General features: G+C 32.2%; 1 protein-coding gene across 1 annotated transcript in view; it reads right to left on the bottom strand.

Annotated features, from left to right (window-relative positions):
• LOC106105659 (SH3 and multiple ankyrin repeat domains protein 3) overlaps positions 1 to 12,672 on the bottom strand; it is a 96,590-nt gene that overhangs the window by 41,208 nt on the left and 42,710 nt on the right. The window contains exon 3 of the mRNA XM_013286083.1: positions 4,339 to 4,498. Coding sequence (XP_013141537.1) covers positions 4,339 to 4,485 — 147 coding nt within the window. The 5' untranslated portion in view covers positions 4,486 to 4,498. The remainder of the gene's footprint in view (positions 1 to 4,338; positions 4,499 to 12,672) is intronic.

Below are 12,672 nucleotides of genomic sequence, written 5' to 3'. Positions count from 1 at the left end.
ATTTGTTGACGAATAACTCCATAACCTCGAGAACTTTTTCATTTACTTTTTAATTTCACTAATTGCTTGAAGTAGCAGCCAATACCTTTATTTACCTACTTACCTTGGGCATCTAGCAGTTACACTACGGCTAATTTATATTTATTTTAAAGAATGGAATCAAAATATTTTTTACAATTCTCAACTACGGTATAAACCTCTTTGACAGATTTACGCACAGATTTCACCATTTATTCTAGTTCCTCTCAACATTAGTAATGGTATATTAACTGAATGCAGTAACGTATGTTCTGTAAGACTAGTTAGTGTTACGTCGTACGATGCATTTAAGAAACCTCCAGTTAACGGTATGTCAGAACTGGTTTTTATTTGTGCTGTCCGTCGGACGATTTTTCCAAGATCTACGGCGATAGATCGACGCCGACGCGACGTGAACACTTTTGACATTTATATACAAAACCTTGACAGATTTTATTCAACTTGATAAAAATATAGTAGAGTCTGATATTTAATATGTAGTCAGAAACGTAATTAAAGATATCCAGATGCTGTACTAATTATTTTGGATATGTGAGCGTTTTTTAGTCTTGGATTAAATAGGAATGATGAATTAAATATACCATTCAGCATAAGCGTAAAATTGTTGTAATTGTCAGTTTTAATAAATTGTTACCATAAACTTTAATAGCACGCATCACGATTGAAAAATATATTTTTATTATCTTGCAATAAACATGTATAGTGGGTTATTATTTTTTTACGAAGCTTCATTAAAACTAAAAAAACTCACGCCTGTCGTTAAGTAGTGATTTTACTGTTTAACATGTACAATTTTATAAAGTTACAAGACTCGCTGTTGCTCACGACTTCGTCCGCGTGAAAATAGAATATATAACCTATGTTACTCACAGATAAATTGCTTTTCTAACGGTAAAATGTTCTTTAAAATCAGCCCAGTAGTTTTTGAGTTATTTTAATAAATACAAAAAACAAATCTTTCCTCTTTATAATATTATTTTATAAAGTTATGTAATATTTTTTGTATTTCTATTGTTCCACGATTATGTCATCAACCAAAATATCAACCTGACATTAAAAACCCACACAGATGTTAATCGTATTCCTAAATAAGGTAGCAAGTACCTTCATTACCTTACTACGTAAGTTCTAACATCTTTACAACTACGAATGTTACAGACTTCAAACTAAAATAAAGATACAAACTTTGGAAGGCAATCGTTTTAAAATTATATATTTTATTATTATTAAAGGTTAGCGTGGTATGGACATGTTATGCGACGAGACGATGGGGACATAAACCTGAAAGTGTTAAAAACGAATGTGGATGGCTACAAAGGAAGAGGAAGACCGAAGAAAGTATGGATGGATTGTGAAAGAGGATATGCTTAAGAAAGGAGTGGATTCAGATATGAGATGTATGGAAGAGCAGCACATACTGTGCCGACCCTCCATAAGGGATAAGGGCAAGTTGATGATGATGATATTGCAACCACAACAAAACCTACAGACAAAAAAAAACTACTAGAATTTAATTAAAACACTTAGGTTATTTACCATTATTTGCACACATAAATGAAATACCAACATAACAATATTCGTTTAATTTTAATATCTCAAGTAACTATTCAATTTCCAAGGTCGGTTACAAAGCACAGAAGTCATAATATCCAAGACAGCTACGAATGCTTTATCACCTACTGTTGTTGTGCGGACAGGTGATGGTTTAATGCAGCCTTTATTGCGATTTACGTGTCCCAGCGTGTCGCCCACGCCCACACTGCGTGGGTGAGCTCTAACAACGGAAGCACGTCATAATGAAATGCTAGTTCTGTTACGAAAGCACAGCTATATTTTGGTTTATTACAAACGTAGACGATACATTCAAAATCAAAACAATATAGGAAAAATAAAAAGGATAAAGAGACAAATTGGCAATAGATATTATTTATATTAATCCAAACATGTATTAACATTTCCTTATGTATTTAAAAGTTTTAATTAAAAATTTTGAACTTAAATTATTTGCAAGCATCATTTCCATGTGGAATTAAGCTATCGACAAATATTGTAGAGCCGCGCTATCGGTTACGTTTCCGATATTTACATTTCGATGTCGAGATCCATCGGGATTGGAAATCAACTCGCTTTATAATGGTTCGAGTTATTTCAATGGAATCGATTTTGAAGTAGGTTTAGCTGCGAACAATATATATTTAAGCAATTCTTTGACGTTTTAATTTGCAAAGCAAATGGAAATTTGATTAAGTGAACACAAATGTTATTGTAATAATTTATCGTAGAGATTTATATTCACTTGGAAGATACTATATTAAACTACTTTAGCAAACTAACACTAAAATAAAAATAAAACTAAACTAAATACATTTTTCTGAGATGAATTTTGTTTGTGATTGTTACTTCGCAAGCGTCATTTAGTAGCTATAATAAGAAAAGTTGTCAAGGAAGCGAAAACAGATTAATAATTCTTAAATTCTTTCAAGTTTACGAAACAACTGCCCTTAAAGTACTCGGTTATAAATCGAAAGTAAACTTACGAGTGCAAGTTTCACCACGCATCATATACTTATTTTAATACAGCGTCAAGGTTGATTATTAACATGAGGTTTTTATTTCCAATATGCATTTCAATACATCATACATTTCAAATCATATTAATCTTTATCATCTTTCTCCTTATCCTACTTCCAGAGGGTCAGCGCAATTCATTTTTTAATCATGTCACCTTTCAAGCAATACATCCATCTCTTTCTAGATCTACCTCTACCGATGTACCCTCATAACTAACGTTCTCCTTGTAACATGCGATTCATCCCTCCTCATACCATGCCCATACTATACTAACATTGTACTCCTTACCTTCTCTACCACTGAGGCTACTCTTAAACTTCTTCTAATATACTCAATTCGTATTTTATCCAAATCATATTAATCTTGTTAATTACAAATTCAATCAACATGAACTAGTTATTAATAGTAACTAGTTAGTTAGTTAGTAATAAGTAGTAAATGAATCCAGGCATAATTTTACTGTACAATAATCTAAAGATATTGAAAACAGCGACGGATACGACACTGACATTTCTTCCTACCAAACTTACCTTTTACCATAAGTAGCAAATAATTTCCCTCGTAAACTTACTCTCTCGATTTCCATAATGTATTTTTTACAAGACAATGAAGATAATAAATATGTAACTTTTATGGTGAGTTTATTTTCAACTTTACGGAAACGCTGCAAATTTACGGGTTTTAAAGTCTGTGGTTATCCGCATAAACCGTCTTTTATACGGCCGTGAATCGCCGTAAAAGGTAAAGTCGGACGTTTGCAACTCATGAATCTGGTCGATCTCCAATTGCATATTACGAACATTTGATTATCTGACTCATATCAATTGTTTTTATTACTCGAATGATTTATTAATCCTGTTCTTGTCCAATCTATGACAGAAAGTTTGCGGTTGATATCGCGATATTTAAACCTTGGCGACGGATTTACCGAGAATTACAAATATTTTACGAAACTATAGTGAGTTTCTTCCACGAATTCCTATTCGTCGCTTATTTATCTTGAAATTTAATTAAAAATTAATTAAGTTTAGAAACTAATTAATAACACTTTATCATATTATTATACGTCGATCAGATAACAGATTTGAAAGGGCTACTTGTCACGTGTCTTCCTAGGGTCATTATTAAATTAAAATTATTTATTTATAAATAGCTTTTATTAATAATAATTTACAAGTAACCGCTTCTTGCTGTTAAGCAGTGCGTAGGCTTTGTTAGTCTTCGTCTATAAATAGACTAAGCGCCTGCGCCTTTGCTGTTGCCTAGATTATGTCTAGAAATAGTTCTCGGCTGCCGGTCGCCCGCGGGAACTCGCTATTAGAGATTTATTGCTTACCAGCGCCAGGACTATAATATATGACGGAAGTGTTATGACGTACGTCTGTTGTTCGATATCAAGATAAATATTTGTAAAAACTCTTACATATTAATGTAATCTTGATGTTAGTAAAATTTTATTCACAAATTTTGGGAAGAAATAATGCATACTGCACTCAGACAATTTATGGTTACTTACGCAGTCCTTACCTGAAGACTTTCGATTAGAAAACCCCTTTAGTAACCATTAATAAACTCTGAATGTTGCCTTACACTTATTGAAAAACGTATCGCTTACAACATAAAACTATGATTTTAAGTAAGACTGACTACTCATTTGATCACCAGCATGCTTTAACAACATAAAGGTAAGTACAGACTAGTTGGATAATCCAGGTTGTGAGTACAGACCTTGGGCAAAGCGGCGAGGCACTGCTGCTTGACGTCCCAGACGAGCTGGTCCCGCGGGAACTGCAGGCTCTTCTGAACGTTGAGCTCGGGCACGTGCACACGCACCAGCAGCCACCCCTCCCCGCCCTCCGAGCACTCCCCCTCCATTACGCTACGCCATCTATTAACAAAAAGGTAAAACAAATCAGCACATTTGTTTTTTACAGCAAAAAATGACGTTGAATATAAATGGTAAAGACTCGAAGACAAACTGACTGGAATAATTTTAAAGTGAGATCGATTGTCAGAATAGCCATATCGAATTTAATTACCATCAGCCAATGCCCATTAAATAAAATGTAAAAAACGAGTAAAAGATGAACGGTCAAGACGAATATCCTTCACAAATTCAGTCATTTATTTATAGCGTTGACAGTTGTCTATGGACAAAAAAGTTATATATTCTGTTGATACAGCTCAGAGTCATGTCGCCATCCGGTTACATTTCTCTGAAGTTTGAATTACGAATTCAACAGCGAATGGCGCCAAACGTTTATCACATCGCGCCTTCGGGAAACAGACTCGAGTTCGCAAATTAAAGATGGCCGCCACACCATATTAGGAAAGGAATAGAAAATATTTTGAACGAAAAACCTTAAAGGCATTGTTAGTGTGTGGCGCTAATCAACTCTAATTCGACGTAAGAGGTGATTGACTTAACACAATGGAACTGTAGATTTACATAAGTATCTTTGGAATTTAAATGATGTGAAAATACAAATTTATCTTGGAAACAAAACGAAATTCTCACGTGCGTTTTAACCCAGAGTTAGTGAAAACACGTTAGTAAGCTCGATACCAAATTCAAAATATGAAAAGGGTCAATGTATTGACATAATAAAAATGATCTTCAAAGTTTCTTATCATTTGAACGCCAGCATTCCAAGCTGTTATCTGCTAGGTAACGTTATCTTCAAGAGATAACGTATCATTATAACACGTCGTACACCTGAGCTTACTCTCGTCATAAAGCTGTGAGTGTGTAAAGCTTTTTAAGTACATTAATAATTTGTGTAAAATATAAACGTATGCTTATATTTCCGCGTCGTTTGTTTAAAAATGTAGACGACAGATGGCGTTATTCAAAGAGAATATAGTAATCAAAATATCCATTTAAACATAGATTGAACAAAAGTATTTAATGTACTTAGTTTAATAAAGTGACCTTTGACTTTTTGTCCTTTTGGTAGTAAAAATAAAATAATTGAAATTAAAAATTAAGTAGCTTATCAATTAAATTGATTAAATTTTATGAGGCATTGAGTGTTTGGCACCGCCATCACTGGAAAAATAAACATGAGTCCTTGCTGTTTAATAATTACTTATATGTAGGTTATCGTTAAGATAGTGATGCAAATTGACAAACAGCAATAAATGTGTATGCAAAACAATTAGGGTCAAATAATGTTTGCGCTAAATTACAACTGTCATAAAGATGTACGCATTGATGTCTTGCTTTGTTGCGATTGCAACTTGTTTACTGTAAATCATTTATACCGAGATATATATATTTCAACATCAATCAAAACTTATGAGATAGAGAAAATTCCTATGCAGTATAGATATACTACGTAGATACGTGAAGACATGATTAACTGAAATGATTAACCACGTAACTATTACCTGAAAAGTCTAGTAAATTTTATTAATAGACAATTAGATTTTCAATAATGATAACCTCAAAAGAACCCATATACAATGGATACAACATGAAAGCGCATGGAGAAAGCGCTTTAAAGAAAACAAGGAAATATCACAAATCTCTTAACACTAAACAAAACAAAATTGGTAAAAGATCAAGCATGGATATAAACCAGTATGGAATCTGGTTTTCAAATAAAACATGATGCAATTTTATAACAGAACGAAATGCACTCCACGTCTATTGAACACTCGTTCAAATATTTACCCGGTCCGGTGTGTAAGGTACTCTACCAGATGCCGTCCCATGTTGACTTATGCTGCGTTTAAATCGTTCAAGATTAAATTAACGTTTGAACTGGTCTTAGTAATACTAATGCTTAGATTTTTAACGCAATTTATGAACTACAAGCTGTTGCCCGCGACTTCGTCCACGTGGTATTAGAAAACATACGAACTATGTAAATTACAAAAATTCCTCGGGAACCGGACATTTCTCTGGGATGAAGCTTATCTCATGTGTACTCCAGACTTTGTTTTATATCTGTGCCAAATTTCAATAAGATATGTTGAACCATTGCAGAATGATCGAATGAACTTTAAAAAACTAAATTAATGAATCCCACGGGAACCGTCACTATTCCCGGGATAAAAAGTAGCCTATGTATTCTTCCAGACTATGCTCTAAACCTGTGCCAAATTTCATGGAGATCCGTTCAGCCGTTTAGGCTACAAACGCTAACAAACATCCATCCATCCATCCATCTAAACTTTCGCATTTATAATACTACTAAGATAAGATTAACAGAAAGATAAACCAAATAACCAACAAATGATTCCTTGAGACATAGATTGACTCTTAGTTTTAATAATATAAAATTAAAAATCTTTAAAACATCTACCAAGCGAAGAGTTACGTAAGTGGAAAAAATCTAGACTTACAGACTCGATTTAATGATCTGTAATTAGCAAGAGGTTCATCTTAAACAGCGACGTTTAGCTATAATTTCAAACCTATTAGGTTTTTTATAGTCACAGAAGGCACAGACTACATGGGCAATTAACCCGATTCTAGTTATCTAGATAAATATATTCTGCGACCTTGCAAACCTGTTCTTATTTTTCTATTGACGTCGAACTGTCTACGTTGTAAAATATGCTTGTGTTATAATTCTTGTTTTTATTTGATTGGATGCTGCTGTTACATAGTTTTTAAACACGGAGAACTATTTTTATTTATTGAAAAACATAGGTAAAATAATAAAATTTTCTAGTTAACGTGTCTAACAGTAATTTTCCTGTTTCAGTCATTATAGTTCACACTTATTATTATTTCTTCGTGTGTTAAGTATAGAACTGAAAACGCCAGTCGCATGACTTATGTCGAATTGATTGAATGTTTGCACGAATTTAAAAGTTAATTTAATAAACGAGTGATTTCCTTGATTGTAAGTATGGCTTCCTTACATTGTAGATTACTATACTTCCTACTAATGTGTGTAGACGTTGTATTGACTTTAGTTTTGATTGTATTGGTAGTCTACGTGTTGTCAATCCTACGAGAAAGCGGTTGCGTAGTGCAATTGTATATGTGGTGTGAGTCAGCCGTAGTTTACACCAAAGTCCAGATATTCGTGCTTTAAATGTATACTAGGAATTGTTGGTTAAACTTTATATCTACAGTGATATTTTCATTTTATTCTGCTAGATATTTAATATAATTAGAATGAGCTTCATAGTTGCAGATATTAAAATAGCAATGTACATTGTACAATGTATGTAATTTAGTTAAAAAAGTACAAGATATTCCAATTAATATTTCTTGAGACGAATGATAATTCAATTATTCTTGACATTGGTTTCAATCTAGTATTTCTATTTTTCTAATTAAATTCGTCCTATGTACGACCGAATACCCGCCAGGTCCGACCTCGTCTGAAAGGTTCAAGTACAAACAAAATTGAACTATGTTAGCTATTGAAATATTAAGCCGCTATTCGATCTAACAAATGAAACGACACTTTTGAAATGTTTTGTTTATTATCAAAATACCTAGTCTTTTAAAAATTAAACAAAAATATAATTTGTTTGAATAACAGATAAAGAAAAGCAATATGTATAAACATAATATAGATTCACTGATTGTATATAAATTAAACTTTCTTTGTAAACTGGAAAATAATTAGTATAAAAGATATTCTCAATACTGCCACAAGCATAACCGGGGCAATTCGTTATCAAAAGTTTTTTCGGGGCATTGTGAGATATGACCTATTTTTTAGAGATTCAGCAACAAAAAGACGAAGTTTCGTTATCACGTAATAGACAGTTTTATAGCTATGGGTTTTTTATTTACCATATTATGGTCATTTTTATAACAAAACGCAGGCAAAGACAGAGACCATGGCCCCCCAATTGGCTCGTTACTATGACAACTTTCTCGCTCCTTCTACAGTCACACATAATTTTTAGTTTTAAAGATATTACTAAGTGACAGTTGAAAACAATATTAAGTTTCATTGTATTTCAAAGCATAATGTTCTAGTATTTAGCTGTCAATTGTTTTCGTTAATTTTCCAGCGCACTTTGTATTGTGTCGTTCAGCTTATCGTGTCGCTGTAAACCAGTTACAATTACCTTAGATTATGAGTGTTTTGAACTCGCGTTTAAGATAACAAAAGGTCGTTTACTTTGTATTTAGGTTAATTAATCGCTAACTAAAGGTCGTGTGCAATAACGTTAACAGAGTTTGAGATGCATCATTGAATTTGTTTTGAATTTATTCTATGTTAATGTCTACTTATAAATTATCATAGCTTTGGTTTGTTACATCCAATTGATCCAGTATAACCATAACTAATAATTTAACTGCAATAAAGCCTGTATTATAAATAAACAGTGGTACTCATCTTTCTCTAAACCTATTCAACTTCGTAAAACGTCATTGAAAACTAAAAACCTATCTCGAATCCAATTTCCTTAACGATTTACGAAATGGCTCGCCATTTGAGCCTCTTAACAAGATTGAACATAATTAAACTGTTAATTGCGTTGAAAAATAACAAAGAACCTGTTCGCAATACGATTTATTTCCATTGTTGCACGAACGAGTGTGTCTAATGGTCAGGGCGCAAGGTCCCAACCTTTCTCAGTTCTCACGTTTCTGTATCGACTATTATTTTATTCAAAACTCGTTTCTATATTATGTTAAATAATAACTTTTGTCTGAATTTGAGTTAGAAGATAAGATGTATGACAAAAAATACACAAACGAGTAATAAAAATAATTCGTGTATTACGCGAGGGTTATCTTATTTTGCCTTTTAAAAATTCAAATCCTACTTCATTATTAATTCACTTTGAGCTTATTATGAATTCCAGTATTGGTCTTTTTAAATAGCAAGAAAATTATTCATCACCAGTTTAAGAAGGAAAAGAAGATTATATATTATTTTTACGAAAGGAGTAAAAAAATAATCTGCAATATCTGTGGGTTAAAAATTCATAGAACCTCGCTAATTGAACGTCGTTACATTTGTAATAAATAAACACAACAGAAGGCAAAAAAAAAACGACATCGGTGCTTTTGATTGCCCACACGGGAGTTGATTTATTACAATGTACAAAATAGTTTACCTTATATGAAACTTAGTCATACCTTGTCGATGTATGAAGTTTTCCGATGAGGTGAACAAAAGTCATAAAAATAACGTATTTCGCCACAAAGTACCTACGGGAATGTTTAATTATAAATACATACTTTGTAAAATACTATTATGGATCTTTATGAATTATTAATTAGTAAGAGCCTTTTGTGTATGCCATACTTGAATACGGCGAATGTGTTTGTTTTTTTAACGTATCTGTGAAAATTCAATTTCTATTTGAAGCATGGAATGAATGCTCATAATTCCAGCTCGCAATAAAGTTAAAGAAATACATTAAAACAATAACTGTATATAGCACAAAAACTACTGTTAGATATTATTTATTTAAAAGTAACGTTATGAAGTTAATCAAGCATGTCTAATTCTCATGCTCTAACGTAAACTTCAACAAGAAATCGTCTCAAGCCGTCGCCACTATAAAAGCAAATAAACCAGATAAGAGCTAGAATTATACTTTTTTATAGCGCAGAGCGTTAAAATTGTTACGTCAACAAACGGCCCAGTGCGGTACAGTCGCGGTGAAAACGTTCTTTGAAACAGTCTTTCAAAAGACGTCCGAGTGGTGAGTAATTATTTTGAGTCGTTATGTTGTAAAGCGACAAATATGTTTGAAAAATATTGTTGTTTTTTAAACTCTTTGTTAGAATATTCAGGACAAAACCATAATGACACGTTGAAGTCCACGAGTTTCGCGAAAAAATTAAGGAAAAACTGGAAGGAAACTATTCACAAAAAATCCTGGATTAATGAACTTTGAAGTTCTGGAAAAATACAATAAAATTTAATTTTCCCATGATTATGAATAACAATACAGACAAAAACTTAATGAAATTATTTATTTAATTGTTTTAAATATTTTACATAATACTTTATTTTCAATTTTATCTATGAATCAAAAGATAATGCAATAAAAAGGTAATAAGTTAGTATTGATTTGGACAAATAACTTTTGTTCAACACTTGTTTCGATTCTTTCAGACAAAAAGTACTATGCTATACTATAGTGGGCTTATATTTAAACAAAATGTATTTGTATCAATTTCTTTTATACGAATTAAGGCATCAGAAATATCTCATATCAGCTACTTATCGGCGTCATTATCGTTGAAGAAAAAACCGTGGCCGTTGTCCGGAGATTTCGTACATAGATTGGTTTGTGACGCATCGCCTAGAGGTTGATGCTCTCCTAGTACCTATCCTTAATAACTAAGGTTATCGGGGTCAACAAAAAAATCAAAAAAAATATTTATAAAATACATTACATATCTAAGTTTACATTATTCCAAATGTCATACAAAAAAATTTCTAAAATCGTTATACATTTTTTTGTGTTTCACCTTAATAGACAAATATCACGGAATTCCATTTGCTTCGACCCCAGCTTAAAATGTCATTTAACGTAAAAATTTCTTTATAAAGAACACGCACAGAAATACGTACTTTAACTTCTGTAAAAAAATAAAACAAAATACGTTTTGAACGAACCAAAAACTGAGGCAGTAGTAACAAATATAAACGTCAATTTAGCGACGAAGTTATCACTCAAACTGGGAATAATTATTTCTTTTAAGTTATGATTTATTAATGTCATTAAACAACATTATACTAAGGAGAACAAATTGATCAAATATTTCATCGTTTTCTTCCGTTTCTAACAACCAGAGTTACGAAATGGGTTGCTGGGAATACTATGTCAAAAATGATTTATATTAAGCATTAGAATATAACTAAATAGTAGTATTTTTATTGATGAAAAACAACATTACAATAATCGTCCACATGCGATACAAAATTTCCACGAATAAAGAAATTGAAGAAAACAGACGAAAAATAACACTAACAGTATTTCGAGAAAAAAAAAACTAACACATTGCAATGATTTATTACATAATCGTTACTAACCACATTACGAAGTCTTAACATTTAAAAATTGTTTCATAAGATTACGTTAATTTAGTGGCCCAACATACCCGCCCGTACCGCGTGGGTGGAACAGGGCCCAATCTCGCTGCAGGAAATACGACCTACAAGTTAATTTGGAAACCGACGAAAACATATACATTATACTAGTTTTGTAAGTATTATTCTACTTATGAAATTATCAAATTAAATGTTACTTGATTTCAAACGCTTACTTAAGTGTTTAAATAACTTTAAATTTACGTAATATTATGTTCAGTGTATATGCAAGCTGCGTAGATTTAATCTCTTTTGCATCATATAAAGTCTAGTACTTAAGTGTAAGAGCGATGGGCTCTAAGATATATAACACACTAATGACAATGTAGTATAAAAATCAATTTTTAATTATCATATTCAAAGTGTAGCGGGTGGAGGAAATTATAAATACCGAGTGGCATTCTTGCCGCATCCCTTTACATATCTAAAACTATATTGTAGCGTCATGTCGCTGTAAAGTTTGGCTGGGACTGTACCATCTTTTCACATTTTATGAACGTTACTGAAATTTAGGAGAGTAAAGTCATTTTTTGATTACGTTACTCAGGACGACTTATACAATAAAGGAATAATCCATCATTAAGTTACAAGGACAAAACATGTTTACCCTACTTTTATGACCTACATAACGATAATTAAGAAGCAATGTTATTTGATCGTGATTGGACAATTATAGTTATCTGCCGTTACAAGAGAAATTATTATCTTTACCGTAAACTAACCTATTGAGCTTGTGACATAAAACGGCGACAAATTAAAACCTCGGTCTTAATGCATTTAAGTTATAGCACTGCATTACTTAGTACTTATTACTTATGTTACAGTAATTTAAAACCGTATGCGGAATATATTTTTTTTACTTTGAATTAGAATGAAGGCGTTATCTGACCCACTTAATGGCGATAATTTAATGTTCCAAATCTAATCGTGGTATACACAGTGTGTATTGGTTTCCACTGCGAAATAACATACTCTTCTTCTCAATTTACTCACAAAGAATGAAGGGGATGACAACACATTTTTGTAA

Source organism: Papilio polytes, unplaced genomic scaffold (genome assembly GCF_000836215.1).
Source record: "Papilio polytes unplaced genomic scaffold, Ppol_1.0 DF822733.1, whole genome shotgun sequence".
Taxonomy (NCBI): domain Eukaryota; kingdom Metazoa; phylum Arthropoda; class Insecta; order Lepidoptera; family Papilionidae; genus Papilio; species Papilio polytes.
Note: the sequence above shows the minus strand (reverse complement) of the source record. Positions and strands in the feature narration are given on the sequence as shown.